Below are 18,920 nucleotides of genomic sequence, written 5' to 3' on the forward strand. Positions count from 1 at the left end.
GTGTTGTTCTGGGTGTGTTAAGTGCTGTGTGTTCACTGTGTGTGTTGTTCAGGGTGTGTTAAGTGCTGTGTGTTCACTGTGTGTGTTGTTCAGGGTGTGTTAAGTGCTGTGTGTTCACTGTGTGTGTTGTTCAGGGTGTGTTAAGTGCTGTGTGTTCACTGTGTGTGTTGTTCAGGGTGTGTTAAGTGCTGTGTGTTCACTGTGTGTGTTGTTCAGGGTGTGTTAAGTGCTGTGTGTTCACTGTGTGTTCACTGTGTGTGTGTGTTCAGGGTGTATTAAGTGCTGTGTGTTCACTGTGTGTGTTGTTCAGGGTGTGTTAAGTGCTGTGTGTTCACTGTGTGTGTGTGTTCAGGGTGTGTTAAGTGCTATGTGTTCACTGTGTGTGTGTGTTCAGGGTGTGTTAAGTGCTGTGTGTTCACTGTGTGTTCACTGTGTGTGTTGTTCAGGGTGTGTTAAGTGCTGTGTGTTCACTGTGTGTTCACTGTGTGTGTTGTTCAGGGTGTGTTAAGTGCTGTGTGTTCACTGTGTGTGTTGTTCAGGGTGTGTTAAGTGCTGTGTGTTCACTGTGTGTTCACTGTGTGTGTTGTTCTGGGTGTGTTAAGTGCTGTGTGTTCACTGTGTGTTCACTGTGTGTGTTGTTCAGGGTGTGTTAAGTGCTGTGTGTTAACTGTGTGTTCACTGTGTGTGTTGTTCAGGGTGTGTTAAGTGCTGTGTGTTAACTGTGTGTTCACTGTGTGTGTTATTCTGGGTGTGTTAAATGTTGTGTGTTCACTGTGTGTTCACTGTGTGTTGTTCAGGGTGTGTTAAGTGCTGTGTGTTCACTGTGTGTGTTGTTCAGGGTGTGTTAAGTGCTGTGTGTTCACTGTGTGTTCACTGTGTGTGTTGTTCAGGGTGTGTTAAGTGCTGTGTGTTCACTGTGTGTTCACTGTGTGTGTTGTTCAGGGTGTGTTAAGTGCTGTGTGTTCACTGTGTGTGTTGTTCAGGGTGTGTTAAGTGCTGTGTGTTCACTGTGTGTGTTGTTCAGGGTGTGTTAAGTGCTGTGTGTTCACTGTGTGTGTTGTTCAGGGTGTGTTAAGTGCTGTGTGTTCACTGTGTGTTCACTGTGTGTGTTGTTCAGGGTGTGTTAAGTGCTGTGTGTTCACTGTGTGTTCACTGTGTGTGTTGTTCAGGGTTGCATTCAGACTGTGCACAGAGGAAGCCAAGTCCAGTTTTGGTGACGAAAGAATGCTGATTGAAAAGTTTGTGGTCAACCCACGGCACATTGAGATTCAGGTAAGCCTGCTTAGTGCAGGAGTTTACTCCAATGGATTTACTTGAGTGGGTGGATTTTTGTTTTGTTTCTTTGTTTTGTTTTGTGTTTTGTTGGGTTTTTTCATTCATCAGCTGCAACTTCTGTGTTCATTCTTAGAGCTGAGTTTAAAGACCTCTTTGTTCATGTCCTTCAGATTGTGGAGTGATGGCCTAGAGGTAACGCGCCCGCCTAGAAAGTGAGAGAATCTGAACGCACTGGTTCGAATCATGGCTCAGCCGCCGATATTTTCTCCCCCTCTGCTAGACCTTGAGTGGTGGTCTGGACGCTAGTCATTGGGATGAGACGATAAACCAAGGTCCTGTGTGCAGCATGCACTTAGCGCATGTAAAAGAACCCACAGCAACAAAAGGGTTGTCCCTGGCAAAATTCTGTAGAAAAATCTACTTTGATTGGAAAAACAACTAAAACTGCACACAGGAAAAAAATTTTTTAAATGGGTGGCACTGTAGTGTAGCGACGTGCTCTCCCTGCGGAGAGCAGCCTGAATTTCACACAGAGAAATCTGTTGTGATCAAAAGAAATTCAATTGCAAATACAAATTAAGCTATACAGGGCCTTGGTCTTAATTCAGTGAAGGTTGCATTGTTTAAGGGAGTGAGTCCTGGGTTCACTTCTATCAACTTGTGGGCTTTTTTTTTTGTGTATAGCTGTTAGTACCTTGATATTTGGGCAGCTATACTTATGTTTTTTTTTGGGGGAGTGCATGCTGGTTATGGTCTATGTTTTCATAATCCAACAAACACAGACTAAAGTATGGGATCTATATAGTGGGTATTTGATGTTGTGCATGTGTATGCACACAAAGGGGGTCCAGACACTATGGGGTCTGCACACATGTTGACCGTGGAGATCGGAAAAATCTCCCCTCCCTTAACCCACCCACTGCCTCCAGGATTTGAACCCAGGATCCCAGACTTGAAATGATAATTTGACGGGTGCAACAGCCGAATGGTTAAAACGTTGGACTTTCAATCTGAGGGTCCTCGGTTGGAATCTTGGTAACGGCGCCTGGTGGGTAAAGGGTGGAGATTTTTCTGATCACCCAGGTCAACATATGTGAAGACCTGCTAGTGCCTGAGCCCCCTTCGTGTGTATATGCAAGCAGAAGATCAAATACGGACGTTAAAGATCCTGTAATCCGTGTCAGTATTTGGTGGGTCATGGAAGCAGCAACATACCCAGCATGCACCCCCCTCCCCTCGAAAACGGAGTATGGCTGCCTACATGGCAGGGTGAAAACGGTCATACACGTAAAAGCCCACTCGTGTACATAGGAGTGAACGTGGGAGTTGCAGCCCACGAACGCATAAGAAGAAGAAGAAGAAATGATAATTCTTTGTGAAACCACTTTAAAAAGAAAAGAAAAAGAACAAAAAACAAACAACATGGATTACCTCTCTTGAAGGACATGCACCTTTGCCTGTGCTCAGGTGATGTGTGATCGCCATGGCAACGCTATCTGGCTGAACGAGAGAGAGTGCTCCATCCAGCGAAGGAACCAGAAGGTGATAGAGGAGGCCCCCAGGTGAGACCACATGACCACCATCATTCTTCTTAACCTTTTTCTCTTGGTTTTTTTTTTGTTTTGTTTTGTTTTTGTTTTAAACTCAAACCTTTCAACATACACATCCATTATCATATTTATTGCATGTCAGAATTTTTCAAATAGTTCAAGGGGGGAGAAAAGGAAAACATAGAAGGAAAAAAAAAACACCACCATTTACATGTATAGACGAAAATTCCAGAGAAGAAAAGAGACCAGAAGTAAGAAACAGAGAAAAAAAAAAGACATAGAGACAGACTGACAGGACTCGGACTATGGTTTTATCTCTCTCAGCAAAGCTTCAGGCCTATCGATTTAGACAGATATTTGAACTAATCAAACCAATACAAATGTATGAAGTAGGTGACAATGATTCTTTCTCTCTGCGTTCTAGACATCTCCCATCTTCACTAGTGTCTGTGAACGGGATTTTATGCATGTGGGCATTTTAACTGCGATATAAAGGCAGCTATACTCCCAATTCGAAGGAATTTCTTTGTATCTGTAGCAGTCACATGTCTGCTTGTGGTCGCTTACACCCAGGTGTTAAGATTTATTCTATCCAAAGAACTTTTTTTTTTATGAGAAACATAGACATGAAAAGAGACAGGGAAAAAAGGAAAGCCAGCTTGTCATTTTACAGACCTAACTTGGATACTGCCGAATCAGAGATAAGTAAAAGTGCCCACGAGATCAAAGGTTTATTAATCAGGGCATTCTGTGATCAAAGGTTGGTTAAGCAAGATGTTCTACAGTAAAGAGTTATTGATCAGGATATTCTTTTGTGAATGTCCATTATTCAGAGTTTATTGCCGTCATTTGATGAAGCATCACCATTGACCTATTTTGAGTACGAAAAATCACCCGTTGTCATTGACTTATCCAGTGTTCGTTCTGCCGGTTCCTTTTCAGTTTTGTTTTGCTTCGTCTGTTTCTTTGTTTCTAAGTCATACAGTTGTGTGTTTGTGCGCATGCATGTGCATATGGGGTCTTTGTGTGTGCGTTTGTGTATCTTCGTGTCTGTGTATGTATTTATGTGTGTGTGCGCTTATGTGTATTTGTGTGTGTATCTTCATGTGTGTGTGTGTTTATGCATGTCTCTGTGTGTGAATGTGTGTGTCTTTGCACATGTGTGTGTGTATGTCTTCATGTGTGTGTATATGTATTTGTGTGTGTGTACAAATATGGGCGTGTGCATATGTGTGTCTATGTCTGTGTGTGTGTGTCGCTGTATGTGTGTGTGCATGCATGTGTGGGTGTGTGCATAATTGTGTGTGTGTGCATAATTATGCATGTGTGTGTGTGTGTGTCAGTGTGTTCCTGGACCCAGGCATGAGGAAGGAGATGGGGGACCAGGCGGTGGCTCTTGCCAAGGCTGTGGGTTACGACTCCGCTGGTGAGGGTCTTTCAGTTGTTGATCTGGTTGGTCTGTTGGTCATTGATTTGGGGTATTGATTCATCTGTCTGTCGTTGATTTGGTTCAGTGATGAATCTGTTGATCATTGATTTGGTTTATTGATTCATCTGTCTGTCGTTGATTTGGTTCAGTGATGAATCTGTTGGTCATTGATTTGGTTTATTGATTCATCTGTCTGTCGTTGATTTGGTTCAGTGATGAATCTGTTGATCATTGATTTGGTTTATTGATTCATCAGTCTGTCGTTGATTTGGTTCAGTGATGAATCTGTTGGTCATTGATTTGGTTTATCAATAAATCTGTTGTTGATAAGGTTTGTTTATAAATCTATCAGTGATTGATTCAGTTTATTGATTCATCTGTCAGTGATTGATTCAATTTATTTATTAATCTGTTGGTCATCAGTCTGGTTTATTGATTAATCTTCTTTCTTTTTTTTTTATTGTTTTTATTTTCTTTTAACGCACATACATAATACAGATATAAGTGCGTAGATACATACGTAAGCATACATAGGTACTTGGCTGAAAAAAGAAACAAAAAGCAATTAGAATGAATAGTCACAAAGCATTATAGTATAGAGACAAACAGCAGCTCCTCCCCCAGAGAAATGGCCGACTGACCAACTCCCTGACTGCCTGTCCACCCCAGGTACCGTGGAGTTTCTGGTGGACAAGAACCGGAACTTTTACTTCCTGGAGATGAACACGCGACTGCAGGTGGAACACCCCATCACGGAGTTCATCACCGGCATCGACATCGTTCACCAGATGCTGCGTGTCGCCAAAGGTGGGTCAAGGGTGGGGTCAAGTCAGTCAAGGGTCAGGTCAAGTCAAGGTAAGGGTCGAGTCAAGTCAGGGTAAGGGTCGGGTCAAGTCAGGTCAAGGGTCAGGTCAAGTCAAGGTAAGGGTCGAGTCAAGTCAGGGTAAGGGTCGGGTCAAGTCAAGGGTCGGATCAAGTCATGGTAAGGGTCGGGTCAGGTCAGGTCAAATGTCAGGTCAAGTCAGGCCAAGGGTCGGGTCAAGTCAGGTCAAGGGTCGGCACCAAGTCAGGCCAAGTCAAATTCTTTATTTACGAGGGTTATAGACAGGCAAGGAGTATTCTCTTTCTTTTTTTCTTTTTTTTGTTTCTTTTTCACGACTGGTGCAAAAATTGTTTTTGAAAGAAAGCAAACAAACAAAAAAGTTGAATTATAGTCAAAATTTGTTTGATATATTGAGTGATTGTTGATTGAATTATTACAGATGCAACAATTATTACAATTTCCTCTTGAAAAGGCAGCAGTTAGGATAGTCACTTGAACTTGGCAGGAGCAAGTGGATTGAAGTCCACCCTGACACGGCCTGCCATCTGCACTCCCAGAGACACATCCATGAAGTGGACGATCTTGGACTGCATGGTCCCAGTCTTCCCATTTAAGCCAGTAGCTCACTTAGCTGTGGGTGTAAGAGCTGGTCATGGGGCGAAAAATTTCGCACCAAATTTGGTCCTGGGGCGAAAAAATCCCACCAAATTTGGTGGGGGTTTTTTGTTGGTTTTTTTTGTTGGTTTGTTTTTTTGTTGTTTTTTTCTCAAGGCCTGACTAAGCGCATTGGGTTACGCTGCTGGTCAGGCATGTGCTTGGCAGATGTGGTGTAGCATATATGGATTTGTCCTCCTTGAGCTACTGAAACTGACACTGAAACCATTCTGTGATGCTAACCACTTTGCCACATGGCCTGGTCGAATAAGTACCATTGTAATCATTATGACAGGTGCAATAGCCAAATGGTTAAATAAACCGTTGGACTTTCAATCTTGGGGTCCCGGATTCGAATCTCAGTAACAGCGCCTGGTGGGTAAAGGGTGGAGATTTTTCCAATCTTCCAGGTCAATATATGTGCAGACCTGCTAGTGCCTGAACCCCCTTCTTGTCCATACGCAAGCAGAAGATCATATGCGCACGTTGAAGATCCTGAAATCCATGTCAGCGTTTGGTGGGTTATTGGAAACAAGAACATACCCAGCATGAACACCCCTGAAAATGGAGTATGGCTGCCTAAATGGCAGGGTAAAAACAGTCATTCATGTAAAAGCCCACTGATGTACATACGAGCGAACGTGGGAGTTGCTGCCCACGAACAAAGAAGAGGAGTAATCATTACTGTTGTGTTGTGTTCACAGGTCACAAGTTGCTTCACCAGCAGAGTGACGTCCCCGTGGACGGCTGGGCATTTGAATGCCGAGTTTACGCTGAGGTACACCGGCCACCCTTCTCATGCTGTGTCTGAAAGAAATTTTGGTCAAGTAACAGAAGATTGTTGATTTGTAATGATAAAAGTTACAGCTTGACTTCAGCACAAGGAATGTTTAGTTGGCATGACAGATTCTTTTTTTCTTTTCTTTTTTGTTTTTTTTGGCATACAGTGCAACATGCGAAAAAGAAAAGAGAAAGGAGCACATATAATGAAGATTATATCATTTTTAGAAACATTTAAGTTGTACATGTGTTGATTTTTCATTCAATTCTTAATCTGGTGTAGAAGTTTTGTTATTGTGTCACAGTGTTATCATGTTTTACCTGTCAAAAGACCAAAAAAGTAATTGATGTATTCTTTGATCTTGCAGGATCCCAGCAAGAACTTTGGAATGCCGTCAATTGGTCGGCTTTCAAGGTACATCGAGCCAAAGCACATTCCAAATGTGAGTCAGTTGACAACACCTTGATTTCACTGTCTACAATTCCAGTTTTGTCATAATTCATTTTCTTTGCCAATATTTATTTGTTGGTTGCAAGGCGTTTGTGCTTTTACCTCTGTAATTTAGGCAGCCATAATCAGTTTTCAGGGATCAGTGCTTGCTGGGCCATGAAATGCTGATATGGGTGATGGAATCTGAAATCGTTGAACTTGATAGTATCATATGAAAGCAAGCAAACTTGTGAATACAACCCACAAGATCAAGGAAGCAAATTGAAAGCAATAAAAAGATATTTCTTCTTTCAGTATTTTGGCAGCCTTTGCTGCCTCATGTCTTGGCAGCCCGTCTGAGAATGTTTTACAGTGCTTTAGTTGGAGGTTTGAATGCGTACTCTGCTGTATGATGTATGTATGCTGTGCTGTATTGACTGGAAAATCAAACTGAGCGTCTAGTCATTCAGATAAAACGATAAATCAAGGTCCCGTGTGCAGCATGCACATGGCACACTGAAAAAGAACCCATGGCAACGAGAATGTTGTCCTCTGGCAAAATTCTGTGGAAGAAAGCCACTCTGATAAGTACGCAAATATTTTTGCATTCACTCAAAGCCTGACTAAGCGCATTGGGTTATGCTGCTGGTCAGGCATCTGCCTGGCAGATGCAGTGAAGCATATACGGACGTGTCTGAATGCAGTGACGCCTCCTTGAGAAACAGAAACTGAAAATGTGCTGTGTAATCCTGAAGACCTGCGTCTTTAAGGCGTGCAGCAATGTAAACAGTACAGGAGTTCACACTTTTGAGCAAAATGCCTGCACATTTTACATGGCCATCATGTGGCCAGGGACTACATCCAGACCATCTGGTTTTCAGAGACTTGTGTGTTGATTGTGCAGGTCCGATGTGACAGTGGAATCGAAGAAGGGAGCGAAATCAGCATTTATTACGACCCCCTGATTTGTAAGGTGAGGGATTGTCGGGTTTTTTAAAAAAAAAAAAAAAAAAAAGGGGGGGTGGGGGGGGGGATGATGAAATGAACAAAAGAGTTGATATGATATTGATAATGAAATGCAGGCTTATATAGCACAGTACTCCCATCTCAGATGGGGCTCACCGTGCTTTACAATAAAACATGCAAATTTAAGACTAAGTGTCGTAAAATGTGTACAAAGTCAACACAGTTTCACATAACATTGGCTAAAATATACGTATGTAGGACTAAGTGACATTATGATAGTCAGTCGTGTCCGACTGTGACCAGCAGAACAGCAGAGGAGGCACCTGCTGTTCTGGCTATTTGGGCTAGAATTTGATTATAGTGGATAGTGTCTTACCCAAGTTACATCCCCACTCTCTCGGCCAAGAGCGTTTTAGGACAGTCGGCGTTGGGTTGATTCCCAAAGGCCAACCAGCCCACAAGGCTGCAGCATTAAGGCCAGACACTACAGTAAATTTCATATCAGAGGTGTTTGTTGCCTTAATTTAAAATGTATTACACTTTGAAAGTATATTTACTGGGAAGTTCAAAACTATTCTTTTTTTGGTGTTTGGACCTCCGGTTGCCATGGAAACAGTCCAAGATGGCTGCCAAACAAAAATTTTTAAAAGCCTAAGGCTTTTTTTCAATTGCACTTAGCCAAAATCTGTTTTCTGATCTAATTTAGGAATGTTAATATCTATAAAAGTACGGATAGCTTTTTGATGTAATGACAAATTTATATTTTTGAAAATTTTTTTTTGTCAACGCAGTTATATTGCACTGATTGTTCTAAATAAAATTCAAATAAAACATAACTATACATTTTGTTTCAAAAAAGCAATGCGTAGTTTTAAGCACCATACTTTAAAGAAGCACCATGCCAAATTTTAAGGCTCTGTGTTTATTTTTGTGAAAGTTTTAGCCATTTGAAATGTGCGTAGAGTGCGAAAAACAGAAAACCCAGAAAACTGAGAAAGAAGAACAGAAACTTACTGGCTGAGTGTTGTTTAGCACAAGTGGTAAAAGAGTACAACTTACTCACCCAGCATGTCAATCCACAGCACAGCAACCACCAGGTAAGAGAAGAAGTTGAAATTGAAGTGTTTTGTGGCCAATAATAATCCATTTCACAGCTCACATGATGACAAATTTACAAAGAACGTGAAATGGTTTACACAGATTGGCAGACACATTCCAGTGGTCTGGCTTTCCCATACTCCTGATATGAGAGCAGTTTTGGAGAGCACAGTGGAAGGGGGTACTTACAAGCTAGTGTCCTCCTGCTTGGTAGGCATCTGGATCCCTGGCCTCCTCCTCTCGGTTGTTGAGACGTCGTAGGGTGGCGTACCATACAGTGATGTGAATCCTCTCTTTTGCCATGTTCCATCATATGAAACACTGATATTGATGACTGGATTTTCACCTTTATCCAGTGCCCCCTGCAGGTCTTCATCGGTCTCTGCATACGCCTGCTGGATTGTAGCTGCTGTGCGTTCTAAGAGTGTTGACCCTGATTCAATTTCAGCAGCTGAAAAATGCATAATGTTTGTGAGATATTTGTGCTGTGCTCACAACTATATCATTTACATAGTTTACTTTCCTTCCTCAGGTGATGAGTCTAAATATCACACACACACACATACACATATACACATACATAAATATATAATATTATTGCAATGAAACACACACACACACACACACACACACACACACACACACTGTGCATAATTTACACACATAACTGATATACATGCATTCACCCATTCATGAACACACACACACACACACACACACACACACACACCACACACACACACACACACACAAACAAACACACACACACACACACACACACACACACACATGGATCATAGTCAAGACTGAACAAGCAAAACTTTGCCTGAGTGACTGATTCAGTGGTTGACAGTGTAATGTTTCACTAGTGGTTATCAGTGCAGGGATGTGTGCACACTTGTGTGTATTTGTACTGCACAGTTAAAGATAAAGATTTTTTTAACCATCAAAAAAACCTCACAAACATACCTGTTACTTTCTTGTCATGGGCCTGGAAAGTTTTCAAATGCATGCCTGTGGTATTCCCATGACAGTGCTGAAGGTTTGAAGAGCAGTGTAGCTGCCTCCCAGTTCATGGCTCAGCATGGTCATCCTGTTGATTACTTCAAAACCTGTATTCTTTTTGTCATTGAATCCAGTTCGTGGGGATGAGAATTCGCACTTTTCATAACCACAACCATCGCAGCACATGGCAAGCTTTGCCGCAAAACCAGCTTTCTCCCTCTCTCGGACACTGACTGACAGTCCCGTTTCTCCGCACTCTGGGCAACTCAGGTCACTCATCAGTCTGGTCAGCTGGAAAACGTGTAGCAAAGTCCAGTTCTGGTCTTCCACCTCATCATTATATGCGACAGGGTTCATGATTTTGATCTTTCTTCTCGACGCACTTTTATCAGAGTCTGATGTCGAAGGTTTCTTCGAAGCCACGCTTTCAGTCGCTGCCGCATCACATTTGGCTCAATTTGCTTTTGCAGCAGCTATCAAGTGCAGTCGTCTCTTTCCTTGCTTATGCCGAGGCATGATGAATCCAGGAGATGTCTTAGCTGGCAAAATAATCAACAATTGACGAGAAAAAACACTTTCATGTCAGCATGTTGTTGTTATTGGACGGCCATTTTGGCTTCTCGACGGAGGGAGCCGAGCGTGCCCGAAGGCTGGCTGAGCCCAGCGGAATGAAATCTGATTGGCTGAAATTTCCACTGGTGTCAGTCTCATCAATGAAACTGCACAGTCATAGTACTCTATGCCCTTATTTGGGAAAACTCGGGAAAGTTCGCGCGATACAGTGTGTGTGGAAAATCGCTCGCAGTGTTTTATAGTCCGTTTCAACAACTAAAAGAACCGGGTCTGTGCATTCACAAGATGACGCTGTTTCTGTTGATATGCGATATGATAGGCTTCGGGAAATGAAAGTATACGTTGCTAAGGTGTAAAATCAACACTTTTGGACGATGTTTGAAAAATTCAGACAAAATCAACATCAGGAAGCAACTTTCATTTGCAAATATAACACCTTTTGCGACCGATTTAGTACAAAATATGAAAATGACTATAAAGATTAGATGTTGAAGAAGCAAATTATGCGAAAAAACGAAAATCATAAAAAATCATGATTTGGTCAAAATTTCACTACCGTGTCTGGCCTTAAGAGCCAGTGCAATTTTGCCTCCTAGTTTGAGAGTCATAGTCCTTCACAAAAGACTATGCTGTAAATGGTTTCCCATTGACTGGAGAAACCATTGATAATACAGCTCTCACTCTGCTGTTGGCCCAAACGTAAACTTATGTCAATCTGTGATATAAGCCGAGTGTTGGGCCGAACTAAATGACATACAGATATGTAAATCGACACAGGCACCATCACAGTCTCAAATCACACAGGTGCAAATCACTGCAAAACAAAGCACATCCCATTTACCATTTAGATGGAAGATTGGGGGTTTTTTTGAAGGTCGCAGTGAGATAAAAAGATAGCACTGCAGGGTCTCCAGTGTCATGTGGCCTCCTGGCAACTTGACATGAGTAGTTTCTAGTACACTGCTGGTTCTGAGGCTGCAGCAGACGAACCGGGATGTGGCTGTGTAAGGGGGACTCGGAATGAGCGATGTGGGAGTGGTGTCACTGAACACTGTGCAGATGATGGGTCAGCAGAAACCAAAAACAGCACCACCTTGGTGTGGCTATCTATGTATTGAACTGACGGTGAGGGGAACAAGGTAGACACTGCTGAAGAGGGTGGACGATGAGACACCTCCTCATAATGCACACACGTATGACACATACACTGATGTGTACACACACACACTTACAAACATGTACGCACACACACACTCACGCACACCTCCATACCCGCACACTCACACCAACTGCTCTCTCTCTCTCTCTCTCTCTCTCTCTCTCTCTCTCTCTCTCTCTCTCTCTCTTCCCCTGCCTCCCTCCCTCCCTCACACCCTCCCGTGTGTGTGTGTGTGAGAGTGTGTGTATGTGTGTGCATGTACATGCACACAAGCATGCACACACACTCCTCTCTCTCTCTCTCTCTCTCTCTCTCTCTCTCTCTCTCTCTCTCTCTCTCTCTCTCTCTCTTTAGTTGCCACACAAATGCAAAAGATTCTTCTTGTCTTTTCTGTAAAAAAAAAAAAAAAAGTTTTTGAAACAGGGATGCTTTTTTTTGTTTTGTTTTGTTTTTTGCTTGAATGTCCAAAATACATTGAAACCAGGAATGAATTAATTCCTGTCAAATATCACAGGCATCCATCTGTGTTTAGATTTGTGTTAGTGATGGCTGCAGAGAAGGAAACAGTAGTGATGAATGTTGCAAACTTTTGTGTACAAAGCTCTAGACATGAGGAAGCAGAACTTCAGTTTTTTGTTTGTTTCTTTGTTTACGCCACTTGTGAAGGGCTGAAGCCTGTGCAGTTAAACCATCTCTCACTCACTCGCTCTCTCTCTCTCTCTCTCTCTCTCTCTCTCTCTCTCTCTCTCTCTCTCTCTCTCTCTCTCCCTCCCACTCACTCTCTCTCTCTCTCTCTCCCGCCCCTCCCTCTTTTCCTCCCACCCTCTCTCTCTCCCTCCCTCCCTCCCTCTCTCTCCCTCCCTCTCTCTCCCTCTCTCACTCCCACTCTCTCTCCCTCCCTCCCTCTCCCTCCCTCTCTCCCTCCCCCCCCCCTCTCTCTCTCTCTCCCTCTCTCCCTCCCTCCCTCTCTCTCTCTCTCTCTCTCCCTCTCTCTTTCTCCCTCTCTCTCCCTCCCTCTCCCTCTCCCTCCCACTCTCTCTCCCTCTCTTTCTCTCTCCCTCCCTCTCTCTCCCTCCCTCTCTCCCTCCCTACCCCTCTCTCTCTCCCTCTCTTCCTCTTTCTGTCTCTCCCTCCCTGTCTCTCTCTCTCCTCCTCCCACCCTCCCTCTTTCTATATATATATATGTATCTCCCTCCCTCTCTCTCTCTCTCTCTCTCCCTCCCTCCCTCCATCCCACCCTCCCTCCCTCTCTCTCCCTCTCTACCTTCCTCTCTCCCTCCCTCCCTCTCTCTCTGTCTCCCTCCCTCTCCCTCCCTCTCTCTCTCTCCCTCCTTCCCTCTCTCTCTCTCTCTCTCTGTCATGTAAACCAGTTTGGATGATCAGTGGGTTGTTTGCATCCCCAACAGCTGGTGACCTATGGAGCTGATCGACAGGATGCCATGAACACAATGATCACTGCCCTGGATTCTTACGTCATCAAAGGTGAACGCTTGTTTTGCACAGCAGTGCTCTTGTTGACTTGACCGGAAGATTGAAAGAATGAACCTTTGTTACTTGTGGAAATCCTTGTACGAGGCTGAGCAAAAATCATGGGATTGAAAGACAATGAAATTAAGTCATATACACGAAACGTACAGAAAATTTCTTCATACACAGATATTACTTTCGCATTACAGATATATTGTGTTCACATGTGTGCATGCACACATGCACACAACCCACCACCACTCCCTCAACCGCTAACACACACACACACACACACACACTACACACACACTCACAGGCACACACACTCACTCTCACACACACACACACACACACACACACACACACACACATACATACATACATGTATATCAAACCGAATCAGCTCATACTGGAATGCAGTCTTGTGAGCATATTTTGAAAATTTGTTTTCCAACTGTTGTCAGAGACTATCACGCAGAGAAATGATCAGTTACTTGTTCTGTTTTGTTTTCTTTATTGTTAATTGCCTTTTTTTTTTTTTTTAATCTGTACGAGTATGTATGTGTGTCTGATGAACCTTGTCAAGGTTTAATTGACAAAGTGCAGAATTGATTCTGATTCCCACCTGTTCAGGTGTGACGCACAACATCCCCCTGCTGCGTGACGTGCTGACGGAGGAGAGGTTTGTCAAGGGCGACATCAACACCAACTACCTGCCGGAGGTCTTCCCCAGTGGATTCCAAGGTGATCACGCCCTGCCCTCGCCCACCTGTCCTGCACCCTCCCACGCATAACTTTCCTGTGTTTGGAGAGCAGTGTTTGGTGGTGGGATGGCCTGGAGGTTTAGGGGGAGGGAGGTGCGGAAGCATCAGAAAGCAGTGTCGGGAGGATTCCCCAAACTGTTTTGATAAACTTCCTTGAGTGGTGGTCTGGTTCCAGTCGTCGGGGTAAGGTGCTAAACAGAGGTACTCTGTATGCAGCATGTAGTTAGTGCACTTACAAATTCACTTTGATAGTAAAACAAATACACCTGACTGACTGTAAAGGGTGAAGTCCTGGCGGTCTGTAGAGGGGTGAAGTCCTGGCTGTCTGTAGAGAGGTGAAGTCCTGGTTATCTGTTTGAGTCCTGGCTGTCTGCAGGGGTGAAGTCCTGGCTGTCTGTAGAGGGGTCAAGTCCTGGTTATCTGTTTGAAGTCCTGGCTGTCTGTAGAGGGGTCAAGTCCTGGTTGTCTGTAGAGGGGTCAAGTCCTGGCTGTCTGTAGAGGGGTCAAGTCCTGGTTGTCTGTAGAGGGGTCAAGTCCTGGCTGTCTGTAGAGGGGTCAAGTCCTGGTTATCTGTTTGAAGTCCTGGCTGTCTAGAGGGGTCAAGTCCTGGTTATCTGTTTGAAGTCCTGGCTGTCTAGAGGGGTCAAGTCCTGGTTATCTGTTTGAAGTCCTGGCTGTCTAGAGGGGTCAAGTCCTGGTTATCTGTCTGTAGAGGGGTCAAGTCCTGGCTGTCTGTAGAGGGGTCAAGTCCTGGTTATCTGAAGTCCTGGCTGTCTGTAGAGGGAGGGGTGAGGTCCTGTGTGTAGAGGGGTGAAGTCCTGGCTGTCTGTCAGGGGGTGAAATCTTTGTTGTCTGTGTGAAGTCCTGGCTGTGTCATGTTTGTAGAGGGTTGAAGTCCTGGCTGTGTCGTGTGTGTAGAGGGGTGAAGTCCTGGCTGTGTCATGTGTGTAGAGGGGTGAAGTCCTGGCTGTGTCATGTGTGTAGAGGGGTGAAGTCCTGGCTGTGTCATGTTTGTAGAGGGGTGAAGTCCTGGCTGTGTCGTGTGTGTAGTGGGGTGAAGTCCTGGCTGTGTCGTGTGTGTAGAGGGGTGAAGTCCTGGCTGTGTCATGTTTGTAGAGGGGTGAAGTCCTGGCTGTCTGTATGAAGTCCTGGCTGTGTCATGTTTGTAGAGGGGTGAAGTCCTGGCTGTCTGTGTGAAGTCCTGGCTGTGTCATGTGTGTAGAAGGGGGGAAGTCCTGGCTGTCTGTGAAGTACTGGCTGTCAGTAGAGGGATGAAGTCCTGGCTGTCTGATTGAAGTCCTGGTTGTCTGTGTGAAGTCCTGCCTGTGTCATGTTTGTAGAGGGGTGAAGTCCTGGCTGTCTGTGTGAAGTCCTGGCTGTGTCGTGTGTGTAGAGGGGTGAAGTCCTGCCTGTGTCATGTTTGTAGAGGGGTGAAGTCCTGGCTGTCTGTGTGAAGTCCTGGCTGTGTCGTGTGTGTAGAGGGGTGAAGTCCTGGCTGTGTCATGTGTGTAGAGGGGTGAAGTCCTGGCTGTGTCATGTGTGTAGAGGGGTGAAGTCCTGGCTGTGTCGTGTGTGTAGAGGGGTGAAGTCCTGGCTGTGTCATGTGTGTAGAGGGGTGAAGTCCTGGCTGTGTCATGTGTGTAGAGGGGTGAAGTCCTGGCTGTGTCATGTGTGTAGAGGGGTGAAGTCCTGGCTGTGTCGTGTGTGAAGTCCTGGCTGTGTCGTGTGTGTAGTGGGGTGAAGTCTTGGCTGTGTCGTGTGTGTAGTGGGGTGAAGTCCTGGCTGTGTCATGTGTGTAGAGGGGTGAAGTCCTGGCTGTGTCATGTGTGTAGAGGGGTGAAGTCCTGGCTGTCTGTATGAAGTCCTGGCTGTGTCATGTTTGTAGAGGGGTGAAGTCCTGGCTGTCTGTATGAAGTCCTGGCTGTGTCATGTTTGTAGAGGGGTGAAGTCCTGGCTGTCTGTGTGAAGTCCTGGCTGTGTCATGTGTGTAGAAGGGGGGAAGTCCTGGCTGTCTGTGAAGTACTGGCTGTCAGTAGAGGGATGAAGTCCTGGCTGTCTGATTGAAGTCCTGGTTGTCTGTGTGAAGTCCTGCCTGTGTCATGTTTGTAGAGGGGTGAAGTCCTGGCTGTCTGTGTGAAGTCCTGGCTGTGTCATGTGTGTAGAGGGGTGAAGTCCTGCCTGTGTCGTGTGTGTAGAGGGGTGAAGTCCTGGCTGTGTCATGTGTGTAGAGGGGTGAAGTCCTGCCTGTGTCGTGTGTGTAGAGGGGTGAAGTCCTGCCTGTGTCATGTTTGTAGAGGGGTGAAGTCCTCTCTGTAGAGGGGTGAAGTCCTGGCTGTGTCATGTCTGTAGAGGGGTGAAGTCCTGCCTGTGTCATGTGTGTAGAGGGGTGAAGTCCTCTCTGTAGAGGGGTGAAGTCCTGGCTGTGTCATGTGTGTAGAGGGGTGAAGTCCTCTCTGTAGAGGGGTGAAGTCCTGGCTGTGTCGTGTGTGTAGAGGGGTGAAGTCCTGGCTGTGTCATGTGTGTAGAGGGGTGAAGTCCTCTCTGTAGAGGGATGAAGTCCTGGCTGTCTGTAGAGGGGTGAAGTGGGAACTACCAAATCTTGCCCTCTTGAATGGTACTTTATTAAGGAGGTTCACCCCCTCTCCCAACAGCCCCCTTTCAACTCCCCGAATCTCATTTTTAATTCTGGATCTGAAATGTCAGCAGCTGTGTGATATTGAATAATGATGAAGATTGAAATTGTGGAATTACATTTTGGTAGTTCTATGTTTGTTTTTTGTTTATATGTTGTTATTGTTTTTCATTCATGATGCTTCCAATGTTTTGTTGTTCTTTTTTTTTATAAAGGGAAACAACTGTCTGAGGAGGAGCGGGAGCAGTTAGTGGCCTTGGCGTGTGCTGTGCATGAAACCAACAATGCAAAAGCCGCCACCTTTCTCAACCAGGACAGGTAAACGTTTCCTTTTCATTCAGATGTGTGTGTGTGTGTGTGTGTGTGACTTGAGCCTAACTGAATAACACAGGAAACAGATGAGTGCCTAAAGATATCTCTCAATTAGTTCTACACAGGTATGCACCCTGTTGTGCATGTACGATACTTTTCAGCCTACAGGGTATTGCTGCACATAAGGTGCAACCCCTGAATTTCAAGAAAAAAGATATTTTGAAGGCGCACTCATCTGATCAGCCGCATCTGCTGTAAAATGAAAGTCCTCCATTATAGCTCTGCATACAGCGGATGTTGTTTTCCGAGTAGTGACATCTTCGGAAAACTGGATCCGGAATCCGACTTGTGCTTGTTGACTGGGATCTGGTGTTCCATTTGTCTGTTCTGTTATTTGCTGCTCTTTTTTCCTTTTTCTTTCTTTTTTTTCTTTTTTTTTTTTTTTTTTTAATACACAGTTTTTCTTGCAATTTTACATTCTTCTGTTGAATGTACACTGTTATGCTGCCCCATTTCATTAACTTGTTCAGTTAGAATCCAGCCTGTTGGCCCCACTTTCAGTCCCGTCTGCCAGTTTGCTTAGAGTTCTGTTTTTGAAAAACAATCCGTTCACTTCTGATTTCGCTACTTTCACACCATGAATTCATCCCAGTTGAAATTTCAGTCGAAATTTGGTGTAATGTGCAAGTTGGTTTCAGTGTGATTCAGTTGTAAACATGAACCTTGTCAAATTGAACAGTGGTAAAACAGAAGTGTTAGTGTCCATTGCGATGATGAGCGTCTGTTGTGATCAACGATGTTGTCATACATGTCATCATGTGGAGTGATGGCCTACAGGTAACGCATCCACCTAGGAAGTGAGAGAATCTGAGTGCGCTGGTTTGAATCACGGCTCAGCCACCATTATTTTCTCCCCCTCCACAAGACCTTGAGTGTTGGTCTGGACACTAGTCATTCAGATGAGACAATAAACTGAGGTCCCGTGTGCAGCATGCACTTAGCACACATAAAAGAACCCACGGCAACAACATTCTGTAGAAAAATCCACTTCAATAGGAAAAACAAATAAAAAAAAAAAACAACTGCATGCAGGAAAAAATACAAAAAAAAATGGGTGGCGCTGTAGTGTAGCGACGCACTCTCCCTGGGGAGAGCAGCCCGAATTTCACACAGAGAAATCTGTTGTGATAAAAAATAATTTAAAAAAAATAAATACAAATGTATATATATATAACTCAGGTGGTGGTCAGCATTTAGCTTTCAGACACAGTAGGTGCATGCAGCTGATAAGACACAAGGGTCAGATTTGAATTTTTTTTTTTAATATAGCACCTTTTAGGCCAAAAAGTACGGTAAATCTGTGTTTGTGAAGCGCTTAGAGCTTGGTGTCTGACCAAGGATGGGCACTTCATAAGCATCCATATCAGTCAATCATGTGTGTGTGTGCTGGCATGCATGTGTGTGTGTGTGTGTGTGTGCGTGCATGCATGCATGCATGTGTGTGTGTATGTGTGTGTGTGTGCTGTTTGTGTGCAGGTTGCCAGCAACCAAGGAGAAGAGAAATCTCTGGCACTTGGAGGTAGACATGGGCTCTGCCACTCTCCCTGCCACTGTCACCAAGATGGAAAAAGGTTTCAAGGTGAGTGCTTTGGGAGGGTTGCTTGTGGCGAATAGTTGAGTTCATGAACATATTGTTTTTATGTTTGTTATCGTTCTGAGCATGTGTGTGTGTGTGTGTGTGTGGAGTACAGTAAAGTTCGGTCTATAAGCCGCGACTTTTTACCCCAGCTTCAACCTCTGCGGCTTATATAATGATGCAGCTTATTTGCGGATTTTAACGATCCCGGGAGTGCCACATTCTCTTCTATTCTTAGCTGCCCTTCAACTCACCAAAATCATGATTTCTGTCCATGAATTTTTGGATGAGCTTCAGGATAGTGTGCTAACTGTTCACGTTTTATAAATCAAATCCGCACACATTAAAGCCTTCAGATCAGCATTCA

General features: G+C 44.4%; 1 protein-coding gene across 1 annotated transcript in view; it reads left to right on the forward strand.

Annotated features, from left to right (window-relative positions):
* Positions 1-18,920, forward strand: part of LOC143289036 (propionyl-CoA carboxylase alpha chain, mitochondrial-like) — a 47,524-nt gene that overhangs the window by 16,383 nt on the left and 12,221 nt on the right. The window contains exons 9-19 of the mRNA XM_076597822.1: positions 1,170-1,272; positions 2,743-2,837; positions 4,169-4,251; positions 4,924-5,061; positions 6,436-6,509; positions 6,880-6,954; positions 7,846-7,914; positions 13,149-13,224; positions 13,843-13,953; positions 16,821-16,923; positions 18,454-18,556. Coding sequence (XP_076453937.1) covers positions 1,170-1,272; positions 2,743-2,837; positions 4,169-4,251; positions 4,924-5,061; positions 6,436-6,509; positions 6,880-6,954; positions 7,846-7,914; positions 13,149-13,224; positions 13,843-13,953; positions 16,821-16,923; positions 18,454-18,556 — 1,030 coding nt within the window. The remainder of the gene's footprint in view (positions 1-1,169; positions 1,273-2,742; positions 2,838-4,168; positions 4,252-4,923; positions 5,062-6,435; positions 6,510-6,879; positions 6,955-7,845; positions 7,915-13,148; positions 13,225-13,842; positions 13,954-16,820; positions 16,924-18,453; positions 18,557-18,920) is intronic.

This window comes from Babylonia areolata, chromosome 13 (genome assembly GCF_041734735.1).
Source record: "Babylonia areolata isolate BAREFJ2019XMU chromosome 13, ASM4173473v1, whole genome shotgun sequence".
Taxonomy (NCBI): Eukaryota; Metazoa; Mollusca; class Gastropoda; order Neogastropoda; family Buccinidae; genus Babylonia; species Babylonia areolata.